Source organism: Prionailurus viverrinus, chromosome B1 (assembly GCF_022837055.1).
Source record: "Prionailurus viverrinus isolate Anna chromosome B1, UM_Priviv_1.0, whole genome shotgun sequence".
Taxonomy (NCBI): domain Eukaryota; kingdom Metazoa; phylum Chordata; class Mammalia; order Carnivora; family Felidae; genus Prionailurus; species Prionailurus viverrinus.
This window is the reverse complement of record NC_062564.1, coordinates 116,908,609-116,936,555: the sequence shown is the minus strand read 5'-3', so window position 1 is coordinate 116,936,555 and position 27,947 is coordinate 116,908,609. Positions and strand designations below refer to the sequence as shown.

The window sequence follows — 27,947 nt, the reverse complement described above, 5'->3', positions numbered from 1 at the left end:
AGCTCAGAGCCTAGAGCCTACCTCGCTCAGTTCTTGTGTCTACCTCTCTCTCTCTCTCTCTCTCTCTCTCTGCCTCTCCCCAGCTGGTGTTCTGTCTCTGTCTCTCTCTCAAAAATAAAAAACATTAAAAAAAAAAACACCAAAAACCTAAAAATGAATCCATTTTTACTGAATATTTCAAGTGATGTCTCAGTCCTAGTTTGATTTCATGATTTAAAGTTAGACCTTAATCTAAAGTTATAATAGTAAAGTTATAGCCAAGTATATAAATTATGCTTCTTTTATAATTTATGTAATAAATACATAAAGCATTGATATATATATATATATATATATATATTTTATCAGTATCATTCAAAGTGTTACCACTTCTTTTTATCCCATTGTTTTCTCTAGTGGTTTTATATATATATTGAGTATATTCAGCTCATTTGTGTTTATGTTTTTAAGCATTCTTTCTTACTAAAGTTACGCTGGTGCTTCAGTATGTATTACAAAAGTGATATTTTATTTAACTCATTTTTATAATGATTTTGTAGATAGTTAATAGATTTATCAACTCAGTAAAATATCTTTTTTCTCTCTTCGGTGGGATTTATGATCTCTATTTTGCAAATTATTGTTAGTTTTGAAACTTTTTCTGTGAGTCAGGACAGGAGTTTCATGTTTGGCTGGTATTTGTGAGATAACTTCTGTACCAGTAGACAAATTCATGACAACTATTTTATACTTATAGTTATTTCTTATGAGTTAAGATATTCATTTACTGGGGATTTTTCTAAGGCATATCACTAATGTCACATTTATTTTGGTATTAACTCATCAAATTTTTTTTTTTTTTTGCTACAAAAGTAAAAGTTAACAAATTATGCTAAATCAAATACTCATTATTTTTCTTGGGCTAGCTCTTTCACCTATTGAATATATTTGATTATTATGTTAGACTAAAGTAAACATTAAACTGAAAGAATGCTAATAGGAGGATACTAAAAGTCCAAAAGAACAAGCTGTTTTTACCTTAACTTTCTTCATATGTTCATATGTATTTTTCTCTAAAATTCTAAAAAGAAAAAAAATTTGAGGAGCAACGGGGTATTCTGTGTTTATGTTGGTAAACATTGGCTGAATTAAAAAGTTAATATCTTCATTTTCAATTTTTGTACCAACATGCTCTGTATTTTTTAAATTGTTAAATAATAGTCCGTATAGAAAATGAGAGGTTTACTATGACTTTCTCAGATTAACCGCATTTATATTTTCTTCATTTATTAGCAACTTTATTTTTATCAGTTTTTTTTAGTCATTCTATTTATAAATTGTTAACTTTAGCGTAAAAGTTTTTTGAGGATTGTTTCTCTTTTAATAAAAAGGTAAAGATTTCAGAATGTCCTTTTTATAGGATGGATATTGCATAATTTGAAATTTTCAAACATCTTACATTATTTGTCCTTTATTAGCCAATTTTTTCCTTTATCAAAAAATTTCACCATTTTATTGTGTATCACTTATTTAAAATCAGAATTACTTCAGCAGTGCTTGTGTCATTGTTATCTTTTGTATTATAAATTAAAGTTAATCAGATAAAAAAGAGCAATTTGTAGTATTAATGATTTATCTTGTCTTTTGTTAGTGTGACTGTTTTAATATTTGGCAGTTTAAACTTTAACGTTATGAGTTAATCTCAGAATTCTTGCATATACACATTTTTCTGAACACTGACAGGATGTTTTCTAATTTCTATAAATTATTATGAAATTAAAATTCTAATTATTTTCTTTAATAAGAGTCACAGTATATATGCTGACATTATTTCCGAGTTGGCGTGTCTTTAATATTGATATGTTCCTAATTGTTGATCTTTTTCTTTTGTCTTTCCTAAGTCAAATATTCCTCCTTACATTTGTACATAGTTAAATAAGCGGTAGAAATATCCAGTATCTAAAAGTAGCATATAAAAAGGGAATTCAGCAATTCTTAACTTTGGAATACAGGAGTGGCACTCAGTTACAGCTTGGTTAAGGTTATTGTTATTCTTTTCCCTTAGTCTTCCTGTTTTGTGTTATAATACTCTGCTGTATTTTAAAAGTTTCTTTAAAATTTTCCAGCCTAAAATGTGAAATAGCATGTTTTTTGCATTTAGGGAAAGAAAATTGATTCCCTCTTCCAAACATATTGAGGAGTTAGTCATTTAATGTTTCTGCCATTTATTTGGTTTGTTGCTCTGGAGGAAAAGTATAGGAAATGTAGTTTTCTAGTACATTGATCTGTTAAAGTGGAAGATGTTTTTCCTTTCAAACTGCTTGCTTAGTGTTCTGTACAATAAATTTTATTCCTTCTGTGGTATAACTTATGACTTATTTTTTCACTTAGGATTTTCTGCCGTATCTTTAAAAAAATGGCAACTAATGGTGCTGTTCTGAAGAGACTGGAACAGAAGGGTGCAGAAGCAGATCAAATTATTGAATATTTAAAGCAGCAAGTTGCTCTTCTTAAGGAGAAAGCAAGTAAGAGATTTTACATTTTCTGAGGAGATACTTAAAAGGAATTCACATATTGACAGCACAAAAACTGTGTTTACCCCGTAAATATTATTTCATCATCTTGATGATAACTTAGATTCCTTTAACATTTTAATTTTGAGTAAAATATTTTGGGATTGAGATAAATTAAAATTCATATGTAATGAATGTAATATAAGGAAAACAGTGTATTATTTTAAGAGTGCTAAAGGAAAATTCATGTTTAAAATAAGTTGATATAGAATTGGAGAGTAAAATGAAGAAAATTGGGTAAAATCAAATATGAACTCAGATATCTCCTGTGAAAATATATACTCATATTACCCTCTACTGAGGCATCTTCTGAAATGATTTTTACATTTTTCCAATATGTCTTTAAATTTTACCTAGAAATTGCTATGATAAGTACAAAAATATCAAATCTGAATTTCTCCTTTTAGGATTTAGGTTGAATTTTGTTAAGTATATTCTATTTTTCAATAGTCCATGTTAATGGTGTGACGAAAATTCCTAAGTCTTTTACCATAACTAAAGAAATGCTTTTCTTTGCTGTATAAGATTGTGAATGGCTTACAAAATTGTACATTTACTCTACAGGATATTTTTTCTTTATTTTAAAATACTGCTTTAATTATGTCTTTTTTATAATGTTTTATAAACTTTCTTATTTTTCTTAAAATTCTTAAAGGATTTTTCTTGTTATTTTTCTTAAAGTTTTTAATATTTCTTTCCATTAGTAAGATAAAGAGATTAGAGATGATCTCTAATCTCTTCTGTGAATTTTTTCTCATATGGGTGCCTGTTAACAACTTGACTAACATTTTAATTTTGCTAATTAAAAGAAAAAGGAACCTTTCTACCCTTAGTGCGTGTTTATTCTTCACCTTTGTCATTATTACTTTTTGGTAGCCTATCCTGATGCTTCCCAGTCCCATTGTTCCTGTTTTGCAATAAATATTTTGTAAAATCTCTTAATGTTTTGTAAATAAAATATTTTTTAGATAAAATAACCTACCTATACACATAATTTCAAACCATACATTAATCATGTATTTAATACACAGGAAAATTAAAAAAGAAAGTAATTTATAAATGGTAGTAATAATAAAAATACGTATTTTAGTAAGTAAATTCTTAGGTGGATGGTATTACCAGACATATGAGAAAGTCATATGCTATATGATTCACATACATAGAATCACCAAGAATGCAACAGATATAATGCTAATTGATATGAGTGTTTATTTAGTCTGCCTTTGTGTTAGCAACTCCGATAGCAGAAGCAGCTTTCAGTTATGTTTTTGATTTACTCAGAATGATGAATAATTCTTCGGGTAAGGCTGTGAACAAAGCAAAGAATAGTTTATTCTTGATTTATATGATACTTGATTTATAAAAAATTCAGGGTGTGATGAAAATGTTTAATAATATTTTGTGTTTATATATAAAACATAGGATCTAGGCTCAAATGATTAACAGGATTTTCACCTACACACATGTACAATCGGTCAGTGGAAAATTCTGTAGAATGTGAAACAGCTCTTCATTTTATGAGTGTATCTAGCATGTTTCGGGACATTTGGCATCCCTGACTTCTGCCCAATAAATGCCCCAAAATACTCCCACAGATTTTAAGAATCCTACCTCGGGAGCAGTCCTAACCCCACTGAGAATCATTGTTTTTTGTTTGTTTGTTTTGTTTTGTTTTTATTCTTTTGTATATCCTGTTGCTCACCTTTAACGCACGTATTATATGTTGAGCAAATCTTTGAAGCTATTTCACTCACTAAATATTTGGCAGCCCAGCTCAACCTCTGAGAAATTAGGAAAAAAAGAATAACAGATTGTACTTTTACAAGGTAATGATTAAAAAGAAAGAAGTGAGAATAGTTTTTTTATGGTTTGCTATCATTAGATCTCCAGCTTAAAGAAATAATAATGTATCTTAATATTTGTCTCATTTTGATAGTTTATGTATTATTGATTTGTCATTAGCATCATTATGGAAGCTGGAAAAACGATTCATAAACAAAACTTAAAAAAAATTTATTTTTAAATTTTTATTCAGTTTTTGAGAGTGAGAGAGTGAGCATAAGCAGGGTAGGGGGGTATCAGAGGAAGAGGGAGACACAGATTCTGAAGCAGGCTCCAGGCTCTGAGCTGTCAGCACAGAGCTGGACGTGGGGTTTGAACTCATGAACTGTGAGATCATGACATCAGCCAAAGTTGGATGTTCAACTGACAGCCACCCAGGTGCCCCATAAACAAAACTTTTCTGTTCTGTTATTATTTCACAGATTTTTTACCGTTTTTGTAGTTTAATAAATTCTAAACTGATATAAAGGAATAGACAAATTTGTTTACTGGTATTATCTTAGTTGTGTTTATACTGCTATGCTCTTTTCAAATAGTATTCATAAGAAACCTTTTAGAAAACATGGCTATATCTTTACTGGATTTTCTTGATCCTAGTTTTGCAGGCAACTTTGAGAGAAGAGAAGAAACTTCGAGTTGAAAATGCTAAATTAAAGAAAGAAATTGAAGAATTGAAACAAGAGCTAATTCAGGCAGAAATTCAAAACGGAGGTGATTAAATATTGAAATAATAGGTTGTTTTGATTTATAATAGTAATTATATCATTGTTTATTAAGTTAGGTATTATGCTAGATTTCTCATTTTATCCCCACAGTAGCCCTTCTTATGCAATTGTTCCCCTTACAAAAGAGAAAATGGAGATTTAGGAAAGGCAAATGATCTTGTTTGAGCTCATGCAAAAAGTGGCAGAGCTGGGTTTCAAAAACCTATGCTTTTAGTGACGTTGAGCATCTTTTTCATGTGTTTGTTGGCATCTGTATGTCTTTGGAAAAATGTCTCTTCAGGTACTATGCCTATTATTAAGTGGATTATTATTATTGGTGTTGAATTATTATTATTATAATTATTTTTGGTGTTGAATTATAGTTGTTCTTCATATAATTTGGATATTAACTGCTGATCAGATATATCATTCGCAAGTGTCTTCCCTCATTCAGTTAATTGCCTTTTTGTTTTGTGGATGGTTTCTTTCACTGTGCAAAAGGCTTTATTCTGGTGTAGTCTTAGTAGTTTAGTTTTGTTTTTGTTTCTCTTGCTTCAGTTTAGAAAATGTTTAGAAAATGTTGCTGTGGCTGACGTCAAGAGAAATTATTGCCTATCTTTTCTTCTAGGAACTTTCAGATCTCACAGTTAGGTCTTTAATCCATTTTGAGTTTATTTTTGTGTATTCCGTAAGAAAGTGCTCCAGTTTCATTCTTTTGCATATAGCTGTTCAGTTTTCCTAACACCATTTGTTGAAGAGACTGTCTTTTTTCCATTGTATATTCTTACCTCATCAGGGAAATCATACTGTACATGTGAAAGTAATGTAGCACACTGTATGTTAATTATACTTGAATTAAAAAAAAAAAAAAAAACTTTGGTTAAAAAAATTTTTTTATGTTTATTTATTTTTGAGAGAGAGGGAGAGACAGGGTGTGAGCAGAGGAGGGGCAGAAAGAGAGGCAGACACAGAATCCGAAGCAGGCTCCAGGCTCTGAGCTGTCAGCACAGAGTCCAACGTGGGGCTCGAACTCACAAACCGCAAGATCATGACCTGAGCTGAAGTCAGACGCTCAGCTGACTGAGCCACCCAGGGGCCCCTTTTTTTAAAAAAAAATTTTTATGTTTATTTTTGAAAAAAAAAAACAAAAAAAACAAAAAAAAAACCTATGCTTTTAATCTCTGTGCTATATGCTTCAACTAGGTCATCACTGTTCCCTATTAGTTATTGAAAATAAGCCATAATAATATTTAGCTGACATTTATTAAGTTTTACTATATGCCAGGCAGGTGTGCCAAGTGCTTCATGTATATTATATATTTTATCCTTAAAATTGTGTACACAAATGTCCTTGTTTTATACATGAGGAAATTAAAGCTGACAGCTATAAAGTAATTTGCTTGAAATCATAAAGTTTTTTATAAATGTTTATTTATTTTGAGGGAGAAAGAGAGAGAGTGCATGCGTGTTGGCAAGGAAGGGAGGGGCAGAGAGAGAATCCCAAGCAGGCTCCACACTCAGTTCAGAGTCTGATGCAGGGCTCAATCTCAATCGTGAGATCTTGACCTGAGCCAAAATCGAGAGTATGCCGCTTAACCAACTGAGCTACCCAGGCACTCCTGAAATCATATAATTTTTAGGTTATTCAACTCAGCAGATAATTATCATTTCAATTATGTTATAAATAAAAATTTAAATTTTACTGAATTATTTTAAAGGTGTCTAGACAAATTTATATTATAGAACAACAACAATAATAATAGCTCTGTTACAATATTAAAGTACCACACAGAGAGACGCATTTGATTATATTATAGAAAATCTTTCCTAAGCGAGTTAAGTAGGCCCAAGTATAGTGAAAGTCTCTCTTGCTACTTCCTATCATGTTATTCTGTCAGTGAGTGGTTTATTTTGAATTCTGTAGTATGGGTTCTACCCTTTGTGAGCTAAACAAAAGTAAGGAAAAATCAATAATGTGTGCTTAAAACTATCAACTGAAGAGAATATTGTTTGTTAATGAAAAATGTGATCTTTTCCACAACAAAGAGATTTGGAATACAGGTACAGAATTAAATAAACAGTTAAAATATTAGCAGTGTAAAACTGCTTTCCATTTTCCCAGTTCCAAAAGTTTGCCCTGGAACATTTTAAACTCTAATCTTATTAATGAAATGCTAAAGCATATCAACAGCTTAAATTAAAGTATTGTATTCTGTCGAATGGTGGAACATAAAATAGGGAGTGTCACATTACTTAATGAAGCAATAGCCTCCAGGGAACTTAAAAATACCTCAGAAAAGTGGTCTGAATATTGGCCAGAATCTAACCCACATCAAAATCCCTCACAAGATTTTGTTTTTCCATATTCACTAGGCCATGAGAGTGTTTTTAACATTGCTGAAGGAATTTTCTTTCTTAAAAAGTTTTTTGAAATAGAATTATGGGCTTGCATCTCCATTAATGCTGATAAAGAAATGACTATTATTAAAACACTTTCCTAGTTAATTGTTCAGTATAAAAGAAAACCTGAGTGAAAAACATGCCATCTTGCCAAACCATGAGAGGCTAGTCTCTGGAGACAGACTGCCTCAGTATAAATTTATTTTCCTACTCATTCTGTGTGTGATGGGCCAAGTTTTTAACTTCTGTATTGCTCATGTTGATCATCTGTAAATGGGGATGTGAATAGAAGTTACTGCTTTTAGAGGTGCCTCGGTGGCTCAATCGCTTGGGTGTCTTAACTCTTGATTTCAGCTCAGGTCATGATTCCAGGGTCATGGGATCGAGCTCCATTTTGGGCTCTGCACTGAGCATAGAACTTGCATAAGATTCTTTGTGTCTGTCTCTTTCTGTCTCCCCCTTTCCCTTGTTTCTGTTCTCTTTCTCTAAAAAACAACAACAACAGAAAACGTACTGCTTTTAGGGTATTAGAAATACAAGAGTTAATTTATATAAAGCATTTTGAAAAGTGTCTAGGACATAGTCCATGATAAATATTAGTCATTATTATTGTGTGCAATTGTGTCAGTTGAGTCATTAGTGATTAAATGAGGATCTTTTAACTTTTATCATGTTTAAAATATTATTAATTTTTTGGCAGCCTTTTTACAGTCTCAGAGAGTAGAGATTTGATAATTATATACAGTGAAATTTTCTTTTAAAAAGAGTTCATAATGACTTTATTTCATTTTCTGTATCAGTGAAACAAATACCATTCCCATCTGGTACTTCACTGCAAGCTAATTCCACAGTTTCCGAAAAAGTGATACAGTCTATACCAATAACAACTGTATCTTCTGGTGCCAAAGAACAGATAACAGGAGGAAGAGCAGAAGAAAAGATGAAAGAGAAAATTGAAATGAAAGGTATTGTTAAACTTCAAGGTTACTTGGCTCTTGACTGGTTTATCAGATGTCAACATTTTCGATATTAATAGTGGTGTCAAAAGAAAGTTGAAACCTTTATGAACTAGAATAAAATTAGGAACAGTATGATATTGGAATATAGAAACTGGGCTCTAAAGGAATATGTGAAGATTGACCAGGTTGACAGGGTAGGAGTGTGTTATTTGAGGTAGAGTATGTTTTAACATAACTAAACATAGAAAGTAGAGATTAAGTGTAAAGGTCCATATGTGATTTGATGTGACTAAATTTTAGTGTATATTTCAGTTTCAGAGAAGTCACAGGTAGAAAGTTAGCTTTTTAGTCTTTTCTAATTTATCCTTAACGTTATTGCTTGAAGCTATTCTCATAAATCTGACTCTTTTTTGACCTCGTCTCCTTTACTCCTTTGTAGATTTCATTTTTCTAGGTATGTCTAAAAAAAGTGCTTTTATAATTCATTATTCATACCTCTCATAACACTTAGAACCACTTAAGATTTTTTGGAAAATATGGCTGAGGAATTTGTGAACTAACCTAAGCCAATTTAGCATCTAACACTTGCCAGTTCCTTTTGGTAAACATCAGTAACCTTTCTTAGAAGTAGATAGAGCTGTACATCTTCTACATAACTTCACCACTGGGTGGTATGGTTATAGTGAAAGCAACTCAAACTAATTCTTTCACTTTATAAAATTCATTCAGATGTAGGCACAAAGCAATCAGCCTGTTCTAAGTATGATGAAGTTCATACCCAAAATAAGATACGTTGTATTTTTGTGACTGCAGGATTAATCTTCTAGTCAAACGAGACAAGAGTCTTCCTTTGTGGGAGGAGGAAGTACACAAGACCAAATGGAGCTCTATGTTTAGAATGCCTGGTCCAGTGGTACTGTCTGTAGTGATGGAGATACTGTATAGCTTCATAATCCAACACAGTAGCTAATAACCAGTCATGGCTGTTGAACATTTTAAATGTATCTGGTGTGACTAAGGATCAGAGTTTTTTTATTATTTTAAATTTAAATGTAAATAGCTATGTGTGGTTGGCAGCTACCATATTGGGCAGTGCTGGGATAGTGGGGTGTTCCATTGGTGCTTGGCTGCTAGAATTGCCAGAATCCATTTCTGCTCATGCAGAGGCTATGGTTACAATACAGTCTTTGTAGCCCGCCACATGTGAGCATCGCTCATCTTTTAACGAAACATGTCTAAAATCTTTTATGATGACTAAGCTCTTGGTATAGATTTTGACGCTTGCAGTCACCTATGGACTATGGATTCCTGATAAAAGTATTGCAAATGCCTAGGGAGTAGATTAAAGTTAAAAATGTAGATATGTAGATATACTGTTATACTGCATTATATTAAATATATAGATTATCACTCAAAGGTAACTACTTTAAGGTTTTTGGTGTATTTTTTCCAAGTAATCTTGTTGTATATTCTGTATCACTTGGATTTTTACTAGCTTTTTCTAGTAAGATTAAACATTGTTCATTATTTTGAATTACATCTTCTTTTGTAAGCTCTCTTTGTATAAATTGTGAATGTCCTTACACAAAATCATTCTTTCCCACTTTAGGCAGAATTATTTATCTCTGCATTTCTGTATTATATCTTTGTGTATGTAATGTTTGTCACATATTCATTATATATATCTGTCTTCCTTAAAAGAGATTTTCAGTGCCTTGGATCTCAGTAAATATTTGTTCAAAGATTAAACAAAGGTATAATCGAGAAGGAGTGCTTCTAAGTCACAACTATTTATCTCTACCCTGTAGGTTGCAGGTGAATAAGTTTGTATTTTGTTTTACTTTTTTTTCTGCCAGAGAAGCTAAATGTAAACTTAAGGAATATGAATTCTTCATAGGTCACATTTTGATTCAGTGATCAAAGTGATCAAAATGCTAATAAGAGTTAGATTTTCAACATAAATAAGAGGAGTATTTTTAAAACATTAGAATAAAATGTTCTCTTCTCCATAGTTGCTCAGATAAACCTAAAACCCTAAGTGTTCAGAGAAATACAAGAAATGGTGAAATTCATTGTATAGTTATTGGTGTGTTTAAAGAGAGAAACATTTTATCAGTGAAATTATACTTGATTATATAGTTCATTCTCTTAGCTGGCTACTAATTGTGATGTTCTTCCTAAGTAAAGGATTTTTCACTTTCTAAAGAGTCAACAGTAAAAATTTTAAAGGATTTTCTCCAACTCTGTTTCAGGGAAAGGCAAATTTTCTCAATAAAAGTCCATTTAATATCTTAAGCTTTGCAGACGAAAAAGTCATCATAACTACTCAACTGTGCTATACTGCAAAGGCATCCATAGACATTATGTAAATAAATGAACATGGTTTACCAGCTTCTATTCTATGTCTTTAGAGATTTAGGCAGTTATTTAAGAAAGAAATAGCTAAATTAGGATTCGGGAAATTATGACTCGAATAATTCTTTCCTGTGTTACTATTTAAGTGAAGGTAGGAGATAAACACTCTTTTTCTTTTGAAGCTCATCAGTATTGAAGCTAATGAGTTTTTCATAGTTTATTTTTGTTTTACTTCTGAAGTTTAACCATTCAAAAATATTTTTTAGAGAAAAAGGAGAAAAAACAATCAATAGCAGGAAGTGCTGACTCTAAGCCAATAGATGTTTCTCGTCTGGATCTTCGAGTTGGTTGTATCATTACTGCCAGAAAACATCCTGATGCAGATTCTTTATATGTAGAAGAAATAGATGTTGGAGAAACAGCCCCAAGAACAGTTGTCAGTGGCCTGGTGAATCATGTTCCTCTTGAACAGGTAATCTGTACAATTAAAATTACTTCTGCATACACATGTCACTTTTTCCTGATGTTCTTCCATATAATTTTGTATAAGGTGACCATACCACATGAGCCAGTATTGACTGGATGATTTGATTAATTTTTAATAAAATAAATTTCACCAAAAAAAGTGAATAAAAGTACCAAAAACCTGCAAAAGAGTTGCAAATTAAGATCAAATTCATGAGGATAGAAAGAAAGAAGATGGGGCATCTGGGTGGCTCAGTTGGTTAAGCATCCGACTCTTGATTTCAGCTCAGGTCATGATCTTACAGCTAGTGAGTTTGAGCCCCATGTCCAGCTCTGGGCCGACTGTGGAGCCTGCTTGGGATTCTCCTTCTCCCTCTTTCTCTCCTCCTCCCCTGCTTATGCTATAAATCTCTCTCTCTCTCAGATAAATAAACATTTTAAAAAAAGAAGAAAGATGCATTATTTTTTCTCAGTTTTTAAAATGTTTTTAGTTTAGTGTTTTATATGTAATATAGTATAAATATCTTTATCATCATTGTTCTGTCATGGAATTTTATTATTCCTTGATTTTTTTAAATCACTGTTATGTAAACCCAGAAAGCATCAATCTGAAAAGTAAGGGTAAGAATGAATCTCTCTTTTTTTTTTTTATAACTCAAAAAATATTTTCATACTTGAAGAAAAAAAGAGAGGGGCTAATGGAGCTTGAACTTAAAATTTGTAATGGATTTTTTTGTTTCTTAAAAACTGGATGTTTTATATTTTGTTATTACTTAGGTCTTTAAAATATGTGTATGTGTGTGTGCGTGTGTGTGTATAGACACGTGTGTATTTCCAATGACAGTGGAAAAACTTACAGGCAATAATGGTTTTAATTTGGTCTTTCAAGGCATCTTCCATAGTAATTTGAGTCATCTGCCTATTTCCTTTGCCCCATGGTGCTTCGGAGATACTGCAAAGGCTGTAGACTTTTAACATTAAAATAGTTCTTCTCTGTTCATTGCCAACTCTGTTGCTTATTCACTTTGCGATTTTGAATAAATCCCTACATTCATTCATTCATACTTCCAGATACTTCCAGGCACTATTCTAGATAAGGGATATAGCAGTGCATTAGGATGACTGGTAGGTAGGTAGGTAGGTAGATTTGTTTAGAAAACAAAAACCAAAAACCTGCCTTTGTGAAGCTCACAACCCTATGGGGTAGTGAGAAAAATCAACATATAGAGTATATTGAATAGTGGTAAGTATTAAAAGAAAAATAAAGTAGGGAAAGAGTCTGTGAATTGAAGTTAGAATTATGTAATTTTATATAAAGTAGCCTGGGAAGGCATCATAAAGAGACATTTAAGTAAAGGTCTAAGAAAGTGAAGAAAAGTCATATGTCTGTCTGGTAGAAGAGCATTTCAGGCAGTTGTAAGTCAGATGTATGCCTGGCATGTTGCAAGAACAGCAGGAAGCAGTGTCACTATAGCAGAGTAAATAAGGGGGAATACCATGCAGTATGAAATCAGAGAGAGGGATGCCAGATGACCTAAGATCTTACAGATCATTGTATAGACTTTGACTTATATTCTGAATGAGGTGAAAGCCATTGGAGACCTGTTGAACTAAGGAGAAACATGGCCTACCTCATAAATTAATAGGATCATCTGGCTGTTCTGTTCAGGTGAGAAAAACAGATAGAAGCAGTTTAGTGAAAGTTTCTCTTTAAAAAAAGACTTGGTTCCTGTGTATGCTTTTTTTCCCTCTTTTTAACACTCCTCTTTTCTAGGACCAGGACTTCTTTATAACTGCTTATGGTGTTAGGTTCATAAGAAGCTCTGGAGAAAAGAACCAATTGATCTTGAGCCAGCTCAAATTGGAAAATCTCCTCCTACATTGGGTTTCATCTTTTTTGTTCCCATAAGTTGCAGACAATTTCTTCTCTTCCTACAACTGTCAGCCATAGCCTTAAACAAAGCTGTTTATACACACATCTGTATCTAACCTGTCAAGACAGTAGCAGTAAATATTGTATAAAGCAGAAGCACTTTGCCCCCCAAATTGCATACTAAACTTTGTAGATTTGTGTGTTTTTCTAATGTAAAGGTCCATGGGTATCATCTGATGCTTTAACAGTTGCATCTAGACAGCCCTGTTCTTTTTTCTTATACATATATTCTATAACTTCTTTTCTAACATGTGGCATTTTCAAATTATGTATATGAAGAAGAGTCTTATTCATGAAGACCTCTGAAAAGGGGGCCTTTTGAATTCGAGTCTTAGGCCTGTTACTATTTTTATTTATTATTTTTTAATAATAGGATTTGGGGGTAAATTTCCCATAACATTAATTTATAAAAGCATTATTTATTTATTTATTTATTTATTTATTTATTTATTTATTGTTTAATGTTTATTTATTTTGAGAGAGCATGCACTAGTGTGTGGGAGAGGGGCTGAGAGAGAGAGAGAGAGAGAGAGAGAGAGAGAATGCCAAGCAGGCTTTGTGCTGTCAGTGCAGAGCCTGATTGGGGTTCAGACTCAAGAACCATAAGATCATGACCTGAGCCGAAATCAGGAGTTGGACACTTGACCAATTGAGCCACCCAGGCACCCGCAAACCATCTTTTTTTATTTAGAATGTGCCTTTTCTCTTCCCCTGCTGTAATAATTCTCTTGTATGCTATTTTAAGCTTGTTGAAAGAACATAAACAACTGTGTTCCTTGGTTTTGCTAAATGGGGAAAAAATTAAGACACTTCAACTTGTGAAGATTAAAGAAATTTCTGTTCACTTCTATGACAAATTGTAGAAATGGCCTAAATGTTATATGCAGTGTACATAATACTTTTGATATTTGTTTTTGAAGTATAGTTGACTTGCAGTGTTATGTTAATTTCAGGTGTACAATTGTTTCAGTGATTTAACATTTCTATTCATTACTCAGTGCTCACCACAATAAGTGTAGTCACCATGCAAAGTTACTAAAATATTATTGATTATATTCCCTATACTGTACTTTCCATCTCCATCACTTATTTATTTTATAACTGAAAGTTTGTACCTCTTAATCCCCTATACTTATTTTGCCCATCCTCCCACCCACTCTCCTATCCACTTCCCTCCTGACAACCACAGGTTTGTTCTCTGTATTTAAGGGTCTGTTGTTTATTTCTTTTGTGTTTTAGATTCTACATATAAGTGAAATCATTTAGTATTTGTATTTCTCTGTTTGATTTCTTTGACTTTACATCATACCCTCTAAGTCCATCCATGTTGTCTCAAATGGCAAGATTTCATTCTTTTTGTGGCCGAGTAATGTTTCACTATATGAATATTCCACATTATGTATATTTCTATATGTATATACACACACATACACATATGTATGTATGCATGTTTATCCATTCATCTATCTGTGGACCCTAGGGTTGCTTCCATATCTTGGCTATTAGAAATAATCCTGCAGTAAACGTAAAGGTGTGTATCTTTTTGAATTTGGGTTTTCATTTTCTTTGGGTAAGTGCCCAGTGGTGAAATTACTGTATCATATGGTATTTCTATTTTCAATTTTTTGAGGAACCTCCAAACCTTTTCTATAGTGGTTGCACTGATTTACATTCGACCAACACTGCATGAGAATTTTTTTTCTCCATATCCTTGCCAGCACTTATTTCTTGGCTTTTTAATACTAGCAATTCTGCTTGTTGTGAAGTGATATCTCATTGTGGTTTTGATTTACATTTACCTGACGAATAGTGATGTTGAGTATTTTTTTGTATATCTGTTGGCCATCTGTCTGTCTGTGGAAAAATACCTACTCAGGCCCTCTGTCCATTTTTAATTGCATTGTTTGTGGCTTTTTTGATGTTGAATTGTATAAGTTCTTTATATATTTTGGATATTAACCCCTTATGGGAAGAATCATTTGCAAATGTCTCTCTCATTTAGTGGGTTGCCTTTTTGTTTTGATGATGATTTCCTTTGTTGTACAAAAGCTTTTGTAGTCGCAATAGTTTAATTTTGCTTTTGTTTCCCTTGACTGAGGAGACATATCTAGAAAAATGTTTCTATGGCCTTTGTCAAAGAAATAACTGCCTGTGTTTTCTTCTAGTTTTATGGTTTCAGGTCTCATAGGTCGTTAATCATTTTGAGTGTATTTTTGTGTATGGTGTAAGAAAGTGGTCAAGTTTCATTCTTTTACATGTGGCTGTCAAGTATTCCCAGCACCATAAATTGAAAAGACTGTCTTTTCCCCATTATATATTCTTGTCTCCTTCGTTATAGATTAATTGACCATATAAGTATAGTTTTATTTCTGGGCTCTCTATTCTGTTCCATTGATCTATATGTATCTATTTTGTGCCGTACCATACTGTTTTGATTACTGCTGCTTTGTAGTATATCTTAAAATCTGGGATTATGATACCTCTAGTTTTGTTCTTCTTTTTCAAGATTGGTGTGGCTGTAGATATGCTTACGACTACAGTGACTCTCTTCGCTACCTGTTCTTACACTGGGCAGGGTTTACTTCCATTGCTGTTGACGGACTTGTGAGCTTACTGGTAGATGGAGCCAGCACTCACCTTAACTGTCTGCAGGTAACCTCTGTAACAGCTGCAGGTGCATGAAGGGCAAGCCTTTCTCCCTGAACAGCCTGGTAAGAGGCCTCATTGCAGCAAGTGTGGTTGTGCTGGTGTGTAGGGTTATCTCCCCTTCTTTCCAGGGCTGCAGTCACTTTGGAGTGGTCTAAGACCTGCTTGCTTCCTGTATTTGACATGGTAGGATCTGCTTTGGAAGGGTACCTCCTGTTGTGGGTGGATTAGGTGGTGCATGTATGCAAGGGAATGCTGGGGCTGGGCATGTGGTGCTGGTAAGTTAGATGGAGAGTGATAGCACTGGCTTCTGCAAACTTCAGGCCATCTAGGCGGGGGAGAGCAAGAAAAATGATGCCCTCTGGCACTACTTTCTTTCCCAGAGATGTTTCTGGCAGATCTCTGCCTGTCTAACATATCCTAAGATTAGTCAATAAATCTTCACAAGTACCTCAGATACTTCAAACTGATGCTTTGGTGCTGTGTCTGGTGATGGCTCTTTTAGTGTGGGGGCTCCGTTTACTGTCACTCTCTGGTTTTCCCAGTTAAGCCCTGCTGATTTTTAAAGCTTCTGGAGTTAAGTCCTCCTGTTTTTCAAAGCCAGATGTTAGGAAGATTCATCTTCCCAGTTTGGGTCCCTAGGTGTGGGGTCTGACCCCCTTACTCTTCTGTGTTTTGTGACATTCATCCTGTTTGTGGTTAGTCGCCAGGGTTCCTAACTGTGTCTCTACGCTTCCTATTCTTTTTGATTTTGTCTTCTCTCTAGCTGTGGATGATCTGAAGTGCCAGTCTTCAGGTCGATCTCAGAGTTAGTTGCAGTAGATGCAGTTGTTTCATTGGCGTGTCTGTGGGACTAGGTGAGCTCAGGATCCTCCTATTCCGATCTTCCCAAGAGTAATTTTTAAATTAGGACATGAATCTTGGCAATGACCAAGTATGACATGGTATTGGCAATGACCAAATATGTATGGAAAAAAGGATTGTTCATTTATTTCAGTGCTAACACTATGCTAAATGCTTTACATACATGTTACAATATACTCCTAGAGTGGGCTATTTAAGTGGGATATCATTTTCCTCATTTTGTGAGGAAAAAAACATTTCAACTTTATACAATCTGATTGCTAGTACATGGCAGCTAAATTCAAAACCACATCTGTTTCACTCAGTCTAAAAATTATTTAACTGAATAGTCTTGCCTCTGCTCCTTCAACTATAGGGCACTGTCAGTTTGTGGAAATTTTTTTTCATGTTTATGTAAGACTTCATAACAACAATAAAAGATTTTGGACACAGAGACAGATACATCTACAAAAATAGAACATTTTATATTTAGCATATTAGATGTAGCTTAGTGTATTCTAGGTGTAATTATTGTAATCTCTATATATTTAATCACTAATTTGTGTTTCACACAGATGCAAAATCGGATGGTGATTTTACTTTGTAACCTGAAACCTGCAAAGATGAGGGGAGTAATATCTCAGGCAATGGTAATGTGTGCTAGTTCACCTGAGAAGGTTGAAATCTTGGCACCTCCTACTGGGTCTGTTCCTGGAGACAGAATTGTTTTTGATGCTTTTCCTGGTAAGTATTAGTCATTATTTAAAATAGTTTGGGAATCATTGTTCTTTTGTAGTATTTAGTTTAAAACCAGTCTTGGTTTAGTTTAAAACCAAGGCTTTACATTAATGACCATTATTATTAAGATTTTATTATTGAGTTTCTTGAGATTGGTTCGAGATGGCACATTAAGCACACCATCTAACTAACCATCACCCTCCCCATGAATGCACACATTGCATAAAACTCTAGAGAGGGGGCTGCCTGGGTGGCTTAGTCAGTTAAGCATCCGACTCTTGGTTTTAGCTCAGGTCATGATCTTGGGGTTTTTGAGTTCAAGCCTCACATCAGGCTCTGTGAGGACAGCACAGAGTCTGCCTGGGATTCTTTGTCTCCTTCTCTCTTTGCTCCTTCCCCACTTATGTTCGCTCACTCTTTCTCTCTCTCTCAAAAATAAATAAACGTTAAAAATATATGTTTTTAAAAAACACTAGAGAGAGTTTGCTTAGGCAAAATACTAGTAACACTTACGTAGCAGAAGAGTATGTTATAGATAGAGAACTAATTAATGTGCTGCAGAGGCTTTGAAGCTATAGATTATCTCAGAATGCAGCACAAAAAGATGAAAAGTTCATACGTGGGGGAAGAAATGTGTAATTCTCCAAGTCCATCTAATAATGTACTTGCATATGCTTTTACTTGACTTCAGGATATAGAGAAAAATTGAGTTAAAACTTGTATTTATTGTAATAATCTCAAAGGAGGTTGCTTTCATATTGCTTGTTTTCTCCACTAAAATGGTCCTGAGATAGAAGAAGTTTTATCATGTGTGAAAAAGTTTCTTCATATAGGTCTTTGAAGCAAAAGAGAAAGGATGCTTGTCAGATATGGAATAAATATTTCCTTCATGAAAGGAGGAGGAAAAACAAAAGAATGCATTTACTTAAAGGATGTTCATTTGACTACAGAGTAATGGGAAAAGTAGAAATAAATTAGGGTAGAAAGGAGAATTAGGTCTAAAAGTCAGAATTGATTTGGAAATATATTTGTAGAAACAGCTGTTTTAATAGCAAGGCTGATGTGATTAGATGGGCCTGCTTTTTAAATCCTGTGTTAACTGTGTTTGATAAAATATTAGGATATGAAGGATTTTAACACTGGACTAAGGTAGAAAATATGGTTGGAACCATGGGTTAATTTCCTTGAAACTCAGCTTCCCCCCTCTCCTGGTCAAAGTAGGCTAATGTAAAAAACACAGGGATTGTTTAGCAAGTATCTGTGACTTTGAATACAAGTGTACGTCTTGAACCTTGGTAGAACGAAAACCTTAGTAGTCTGTTTTCTAAGAATCTTTTTTGTTAAACTAGGTTTTGGGAAAATCTCATTTAGAATCATTTCTTAAAGCAGCATGATGGCTTTTGGTTCTAGGAGCATATGATCACCACTCTGCTACCACAATATCAAAACACTTCCCCAGACTTCACACTTTGGGGTAAATCATTTGTATATCTGACAAACCTAAAATTGTATTGAGAAGTCTCATTCACTAAATTGGAATAGAATGACAATAAAAGTAAACTTTTTCCTTTAAGATACTTTTGGTTTACCTTTCAAAGTTAACATTTCCCTTCCTTTCTGTTTAAACACGTAAGATTTTGGGGCGCCTGGGTGGCCCAGTCAGCTGAGCGTCTGACTTTGGCTCAGGTCATGATCTCGCGGTCTGTGAATTCGAGCCCTGCATTGGGCTCTGTGCTGTCAGCTCAGAGCCTGGAGGCCGCTTCAGATTCTGTGTCTCCCTCTCTCTCTGCCCCTCCCCTGCTCATGCCGTGTTTCTCTCTGTCTCAAAAATAAATAAAAACATTTAAAAAAGATTTAAAAAAATAAATAAACACATAAGATTTAGTATGTTTTCTTTAAGTGTTATTTTGTGATGTAAATTGTAGAGTTATATGCTTAGAATTGGAAGAAAATCCACTATTTTATAGATTTGTTTTGAGGTCCAACAAAACTCAGCTTCTTGCTTACAGTTATATAGAGTTAGTGAAGGGATCAAAGAATAAATGTGCCTGAATTTGTAGCACTGTAGCATTTTTGTTGATTGCTGCTTGCTTTGAATTAATATGGACTATTTCATTAATGAAGGCTTCTTATTCTTTTAGTTCTATTCTTTTAGTTTTAGTTCAGGTTTCATTCCATTATCTCAAAGAATAGTATTATTCCATTATCTCAAAGAATACAGGTAGTATTTCAGCAATTGAATCAGGTTTATTTGGATGCTACTATTGAGTATATTGAAAGTTTTTCATTAGTTACTCAGCGACTTAGCATTAGAGATGTTAATAGCCCAGTATGGATTTCTTGTCTTTATTATATTCTCTAATCTATCCATTTGGCTTCTTATGTGTTTATATTTACATTTTTCCAAAGTCTGATATTTCTTGCAAATTCATAGTTTCCCCTTGCACATCAGCACATGAGTATGTGGAGAAGGTACAAAAATATAAAGTGAAAAAAGGGAAAACCTGACCTTTTAAAATGGCCCATGAGATTATATTCTTAAGCATCAAATAATTGATGAATTTTAGGACGTGAGGTTTGTTAATGTTCATCTTGCTTATGCTTCCATATCAGTTGCTTCTGGAGCAGTAAATCTGAAAGGAATAGCAGTTAATACTATGCAGCAGGCCATTAGTCTTACATTTTTTTTTTTTCTTTTTCTAGTCAGATCCATGATTTATCAGTGCTTTATTTTTCAGCATCTGTTTTACATTTTAAAGCTTAAGGTGTCTGCTGGTACATTTTGATGTTCACTTGATGTGCTCAGTGTCTGGAGACTTACATTTCATGTTATATAAAGTGTGGTATAGAAATTGCATTTGGGACTCAAACGTTTGAAGTGCTGTTTGGCCTTGAAAAGGCATTTACACCTAACAACTATTCCAACTACAAATCTAAAAAGTTCCATAGAGTTTAGAAGATGCCAAATGATATTTTTTATAACACTGACTAGAAACCCTCCCCACCCAGTACTTCTTAAAATTTTCAGTTTGTGAAGCTGTACATTTTACTATTTAAATGTGATAACTAGTCCCGAAAGCACCACGCAAAACTAACTTGAAAATAATATTACGGCTAGAAGACAGTAGCAACAACAGCCTTTTGAGAGTACTTTTTGAGAGTACACTGGATTTCGTCTAATAATAAATGAGAATTTGCATTCAGACGTTTAACTTCCTAGATCATGCTTATTTCTATTGTTATTGGGTCTTATTAATATGTTAGAGGTTAATCACAAAGCATGTATGATATGTACAAGAGTATTGAATTTTTGATGCCTTTATTCTTAAAAACAGATATAAACTTCTTTCTAAAACCCATTTCAGTCAGGTTTCCCTACTATTTTTTCCAGAACTTCTCTGATCAGGGCACCAATTACTCTCAGTAACTAAATATCCTTGGCTAGTTCTTAGACTTTTTCTTAATTATCTTGGTTTCTGGCACCTGGTGGCCTGGTGGTCCTCCTGCTTCACTGGTCCTCCTTCTTAATTCCTTTGCTGATTCTTCCTCACCTCCCTGACCCATTAACATTGGAATATCCCAGACCTTGGTCTTTGACCTCTTTTTCTTTCTGTACTTGACCTCTTCTCTTTTCTTTTTCATGTTCATTTTCTTGGCTGTTTTAACCAGTTACTTATCCAGCTGCCTACTAGACTTTTTCACTAATATGTCCCAAGGGGAGAATACATATTCCCCATCTTTCCCCTAGAATTTTCCTTTGCCATAGTATTTCTCATCTTATCTGACAGGAATTCTGTTCTCTCAACTTCTTTTTATTTTCTCACTTATCTTCTCCTTCAGAAAATCCTAGTAATTGTACCTTCTGAATATATCTAGAATCATTCTCCTCATCTTTGCCCACTACTGCTTTGGTCCTGGTGCCAACATCTGTTATGTGGAAGGTAAAACTTTCTAACTGATCTCCCTGCTTTTGCCTGTGCCCTTCTTCCATCTATTTTCAGTTATGGGAGAGTGATGTAAGTCAGAGTGTATTACTCCTCTGCTCAGAACTATTACAAAACTTTTCATTTGACCCAGAGTACAAGTCCAAGTTCTTGTAATGGCCTCCCATTGTGTTTGTTAACCTCATGTACTCCATAAATCTTCACTGGATCACTCCAGTTGAGCCACTGGCTCTTTCCCCAAAATAGCTACATGGCTTGGTCCGTGATCCTATTGATCCAATATACTAAACATTGTTAATTGTCTGTCCACACAGAATTGTAAGCACGTGAAATCAAGATTTTTACTTTTGTGTGTATGTGGTGATTATTCACTGTTGTATACCTAGCATCTAGAAAAATGACTGGTGTAGAGCTCAGTAAATTGGTTAATGAATAAACAGAAAGAAACACACTAGTAAAACATGTAAAATACAAACAGAAAAATAAGTATTTGGCGAACAGGCCTGAGCATTTGCCTTCATTATTGTCAGGGTTATTCCTAGAGAACCACCAAACCTCTTTTCTCTATTGATTAGCTTTCTAAATTTAATCAACCTTTATTTGCAAACTTACACTTTAGTTTTTGTGCCACAATTGGCAATAGTTACAATTGCTGTAGTTCAAAAACCCAGTTAATCACACATAAAATAATTTAGTGCTAGGCTTTTTATGGCCATGGCAGATATCAAAGAGCTGATAATCAATGAGCAAAACAATGGCTAATTAAAATGAAGTTTCCGTTTTTTATTTCAGATTGTGAATGCTTGGGATTTTGGAATTTGTATTTATTGCTTTTTGTAGGTTTTAAATTCTAAGAAGGTGGTCACAGTTTTTTACATCTGTACAAACTCCTCTCTGAATTACTTCCTATTCCCTGTGTGCTTTGTTTACAATCAGTTGGCCTAAAATAGTCTCTGAAGGATTAGTTCTCTTACATTATGTGTAACTGTTTCCAAATGGTGATTATTGGCATGTGTTTAGCAATTTCAGAGGCTCTGCAGTTTTTAGCTTTTAAGAACTTTTATTGATATCACTTAACTTTGTTGGATAGCTATGCCAAAAGGAAAAAAAAAGAAAACTATGAAAATAAGATTTAGAAGAACATTACACACAGGAATGATGAAAGACTTCTCTGGAAAATACAGTTTGTTAAAAAACAATTGTTTAAAATGTTAGGTATGTTTTTCATGGCAGGTGATTTAAACTTTCATTTCAAACTAGCTTTATACCCTACCAAATAGTACATTATTGAGAAGCATTTTGAGTAAACCAGAAAGTTAACAATGCATTCAAGATTTTTCAACTCTCATTTATATTCAGTTACCATAATGTGACAAGTTTTAATTGCAATCTTAAAATTTTACTTGTCTGAATCATGTTTCCTTTATTGATTAGTCTTGCAACTACATTCAGAGTGTTCAGATACTGAGTCTGGTGTGTTAAAAGCAACAGTCAAGCTTTAGAATTTCCTCTTACTAGTTTCTACTTTATATTTAGTTCAAATCCTTGTTCTTAGAAAATTACTAGTTTTAATTAAGAAGTTAAAGCTTTCAAATTTTGACTCCACATGTGCTGGGTGATTTGGGAACCTTTCTGAGGCTCAGCTTTTTCATCTATAAGAAAGATTTTAATGATACCTATTTTGTGTGGGTATTGAAATTTAACTTTTGAATCACTTAGCTACCTGCCTGATATTTTTAAGTTCTTGGCTGTAACTTTTGTGCCTTAATTTCCTCATCTGTAAAATGGGGAAATTCTTTTTTTAATTTTTAATTTTAGTTAACATTCAGTGCAATATTGGTTTCAGGAATAGAATTCAGTGATTCATCACTTACATACAATACCTAGTGCTCATCACAAGTGCCCTCTTTAATACCCATCATCCATCTAGCCCATCTCCCACCCACATCCCTCCATCAACCCTCAGTTTGTTCTGTATCATTAAGAGTCTCTTGTGGTTTGTTTCCCTCTCTCCTCTCCCTGCCCCCCCCCAATATGTTTATCTGTTTTCTTTCTTAAGTTCCACATGTGAGTGAAATTATATGGTATTTGTCTTTCTCTGACTTATTTCGCTTAGCATAATACATCCTAGTTCCATCCACATCATTGCAAATGGCAAGACTTCATTTTTTTTGATGGCTGAGTAATATTCCATTGTGTATATATAACACATCTATTCATTTATTTCTTTTTATTCAAATCAGTTACTTAACATATAGTGTAATAATGATTTCAGGAATAGAATTTAGTGATTCATCCCTTACACATAACACCCTAGTGCTCATCCCAGCAAGGGTCCTCTTTAACACCCGTTGCCATTTAGCACATCCCCCTACCCAACACCCTGCCAGCAACCCTCAGTTTGTTCTCTATATTTAAGTCTCTAATGGTTTGCGTCCCTCTCTGTTTTTATCTTATTTTCCGTTCTCTTCCCCTATGTTCATCTGTTTTGTTTTGTAAATTCCATATGTGAGTGAAATCATGTATTTGTCTTTCTCTGACTTACTTCGTTTAGCATAATATACTCTAGTTCTATCCATGTTGTTGCAAATGGTAAGATTTCATTGTTGTTGATTGCCGACTGATATTCCATTGTATGTATATACCACCTCTTCTTTCCATTATTTGGCTGTTGTCGATAGTGCTGCTGTAAACATTGGGGTGCATGTGTTTGCTTTGAATCAGCATTTTTGTATCCTGGATAAATTACTAGTGCTATTAGTGGGTTGTAGAGTAGTTCTATTTCTGATTTTTTGAGGAACCTCCATACTGTTTTCCAGAGTGACTGTACCAGTTTGCATTCCCACCATTAATGCAAAAGGGTTCCTCTTTCTCCACATCCTTGCCACCATCTGTTGTTGCCTTAGTTGTTAATTTTAGCCATTCTGACAGGTGGGAAGTGATATTTCATTGTAGTTTTGATTTGTATTTCCCTGATGATGAGTGATGTTTTAGCCACTTTTCATGTGTGTTAGCCATCTGGATGTCTTCTTTGGAAAAGTGTCTATTTGTATCTTCTGCCGATTTCTTAACCAGGTTATTTGTTTTTTGGGTTGAGTTGGTAAGTTCTACGCAGATTTTAGGTACTAGCCTTTTGTCAGGATATGTCGTTTGCAAATATCTTCTATTCTGTAGGTTGCCTTTTAGTTTTGTTGATTGTTTCCTTAGTTTCTGTTTTAATGTCTATTTATTTTTGAAAGAAAGAGAGACAGAGCATGAGTGGGGGAGGCGTAGAGAGAGAGGGAGACACAGAATCCAAAGCAGGCTTCCGGCTCTAAGCTGTCCACACAGAGCCCAATGCGGAGCTCAAACTCACGAACCATGAGATCATGACTTGAGCCAAAGTCAGACACTTAAACCACTGAGCCACCCAGGCACCCTGATTGTTTCTTTCATTGTGCAGAAGCTTTTTATCTCGATGAAGCCCAATAGCAATAGTTCATTTTTGCTTTTTTTCCCCTCGCCTTTGGAGACTTGTCTAGTAAGAAGTTGCTACGGTCAAGGTCAAAGAAATTGCTGCCTGTATTCTCCTCTAGGATTTTGATAGTTTCCTGTCTTACATTTATGTCTTACATCCATTTTGAATTTTTTTTTTGTGGATGGTGTAAGAAAGTGGTCCTGTATCATTCTTCTGCATTTCGCTGTCCGGTTTTCCCAGTACCATTTTTTGAAGAGACTGTCTTTCATTGGATATTCTTTCCTGCTTTGTTGAAGATTAGTTGACCATATAGTTGTGGGTCCACTTCTGGATTTTCTATTCTGTTCCATTGACTTGTGTGTCTGTTTTGTGCCAGTACCATACTGTCTTGATCACTACAGCTTTGTAATATAGCTTGAAATCCAGAATCGTGATGCTTCCAGTTCTGTTTTTCTTTTTCAGGATTGCTTTGGCTTTTCAGGGTCTTTTGTGGTTCCATACAGATTTTAGGCTAGTCTGTTCTAGCTCTGTGAAAAATACTGGTGGTATTTTGATAGGGATTGCATTAAATTCATAGATTGCTTTGGGTAGTATAGACATTTTAACAATATTTGTTCTTTCAATCCATAAGCATGGAATGCTTTTCCATTTCTTTGTGTCCTCTTCAGTTTCTTTCATAATTGTTCTGTAGTTTTAAGAGTACAGATCTATTACCTCTTAGGCTTATTAGGTTTATTTAGGTAGTTTAGGTTTATTCCTAGGTATCTTATTGTTTTGATGCAGTTACAAATGGGATCAGTTCCTTGATTTCTTTGCTGCTTCATTATTGGTGTATAGAAATGTAACAGATTTCTGCATGTTGATTTTATATCCTGAAACTTATGTATTAGTTCTAGCAATTTTTTGGTAGAGTCTTTCAGGTTTTCTACATAGACTATCATGTCAGCTGCAAATGGTGAAAGTTTGACCTCTTCCTTGCTGATTTAGATGCCTTTTATTTCTTTTTGTTATCTGATTGAGGCTAAGACTTTCAGTACTAGTAAAGGTGATGGTAGACATCCTTGTCTTGTTCCTGACCTTAGGGGAAAGGCTCTCAGTGTTGCCCCATTGAGGATGATATTAACTGTAGGTCTTTCATATATGGCCTTTATGATGTTCAATTATGTTCCATCTATTCCTTCTTTGAGGGTTTTTATGAAGAATGGATGCTGTATTTTGTCAAATGCTTTTTTTGCATCTATTGAGAAAACAGTATAATATATCACATTAATGAATTGATTTATGAATATTGAACCAGCTCTGCAGCCCAAGACTTAATCCCACTTGATCATGGTGAATAATTTTTTTAATGTACTTCTAGCAAATTTGATTTGCTAATATTTTATTGAGAATCTTTGCATCCATGTTCATCAGGGATATTGGCCTGTAATTCTCCTTTTTAGTGGGGTCTTTGTCTGGTTTTGGAACCAAGGTAATGCTGGCCTTGTAAGAATGAGTTTGGAGGTTTTCTTTCCATTTCTATTTTTTGGAACAGTTTGAAAATAGGTATTAACTCTTCTTTAAATATCTGGTAGAATTTCCCTGGGAAGTCATCTGGCCCAGGACTCTTGTTTGTTGGGAGATGTTTTGATTACTGATTCAATTTCTTTGCTGGTTATGGTCTGTTGAAATTTTCTATTTCTTTCTGTTTCATTTTTGGTAGTTTGTGAGTATCTGGAATTTGCCTGTTTCTTCCAGATTGCCCAATTTGTTGGCATATAATTTTTCATAGCATTCTCTTATAATTCTTTGTATTTCTGTGGTGTTGGTTGTGATCTCTCTCTGCCATTCGTGATTTTATCTACTTGGGTCCTTTCTCTTCTTTTTAGTAAGTCTGGCAAGGGGTTTATCAATTTTGTTAATCTTTCACAGAGTCTTAGTTTCATTGATTTGTTCTGATTTGTTTTTTGTTACCGTATCGTTTATTTCTGCTCTAATCTTTATTATTTCCCTTTTTCTGCTGCCTGTAGACTTTATTTGCTGTTTCGTTTCTAGCTCCTTAGGTGTGTGGTTAGGTTATGTATTTGGGACTTTACTTGCTTCTTGAAATAGGCCTGAATTTCAGTATGCTTCCCTCTTAGGACTGCCTTTGCTGTATCCCAGAAGTTTTGGACTGTCCAATTTGCATTTTCATTTGTTTCCATGTATTTTTTTTTTAATTTCTTCTTTAATTTCCTGGTTTACTCATTCATTCTTTAGTAGGATGTTCTTTATGTTCATGTATTTGAGGGCTTTACAGTTTTGTCTTGTGGTTGACTTCAAGTTTCATGGCATTGTGATCTGAAAATGTGCATGGTATGATCTCAGTCTTTTTGTACTTGTTGAGGGCTGATGTGACCTAGTAGGTGATCTCTTCTGGAGAATGTTCCATGTGCACTCAAAAAGAATGCATATTCTGCGTTAGGATGAAATGTTCTGAATATATCCGTTAAATCCATCCAGTCCAGTGTGTCATTCAAAGCCATTGTTTCCTTGTTGATTTTCTGCTTAGATGATCTGTCCATTGTTGTAAGTGGAGTGTTAAAGTCCCCTACTATTATTGTATTATTTTCAATGAGTTTCTTTATGTTTGTTATTAATTGATTTATATATTTGGGTGCTTGCAAGTTACGGGCATAAGTATTTATAATTATTACATCTTCTTGATGGATAGATCCCTTAATTATGATGTAATACCCTGCTTCATCTCTTGTTACAGTGTTTGGTTTAAAATCTAGTTCATCTGATATAGGTGTGGGTACTCTGGCTTTCTTTTGACAACCATTAGCATGATAGGTGGTTCTCCATCCCCTTACTTTCAAACTTCAGGTGTCTTTAGGTCTAAAATGAGTCTTGTGGACAACATATAGATGGATCTTGTCTTTTTATCCATTCTGATACCCTGTGTCTTCTGATTGGAGCATTTAGTCTGTTTACATTCAGAGTGATTGTTGAAAGGTATGAATTTAGTGCCATTGTATTACCTGTAGAGTTAGTGTTTGTGGTGATGCTCTCTGGTCCTTTCTGGTCTTTGTTGCTTTTGGTCTTTTTTTCCTCCAATCAAAACATTGCCCTTAAGGTTTCTTGCAGG

At 34.1% G+C, this 27,947-nt stretch overlaps 1 protein-coding gene across 3 annotated transcripts in view; it reads left to right on the top strand.

Annotated features, from left to right (window-relative positions):
• AIMP1 (aminoacyl tRNA synthetase complex interacting multifunctional protein 1) overlaps positions 1 to 27,947 on the top strand; it is a 42,854-nt gene that overhangs the window by 7,995 nt on the left and 6,912 nt on the right. For all 3 annotated transcript variants that reach the window (XM_047855066.1, XM_047855068.1, XM_047855065.1), the window contains exons 2-6: positions 2,371 to 2,504; positions 4,992 to 5,105; positions 8,299 to 8,463; positions 11,079 to 11,284; positions 17,275 to 17,443. In XM_047855066.1, the coding sequence (XP_047711022.1) occupies positions 2,371 to 2,504; positions 4,992 to 5,105; positions 8,299 to 8,463; positions 11,079 to 11,284; positions 17,275 to 17,443 (788 nt within the window). The remainder of the gene's footprint in view (positions 1 to 2,370; positions 2,505 to 4,991; positions 5,106 to 8,298; positions 8,464 to 11,078; positions 11,285 to 17,274; positions 17,444 to 27,947) is intronic.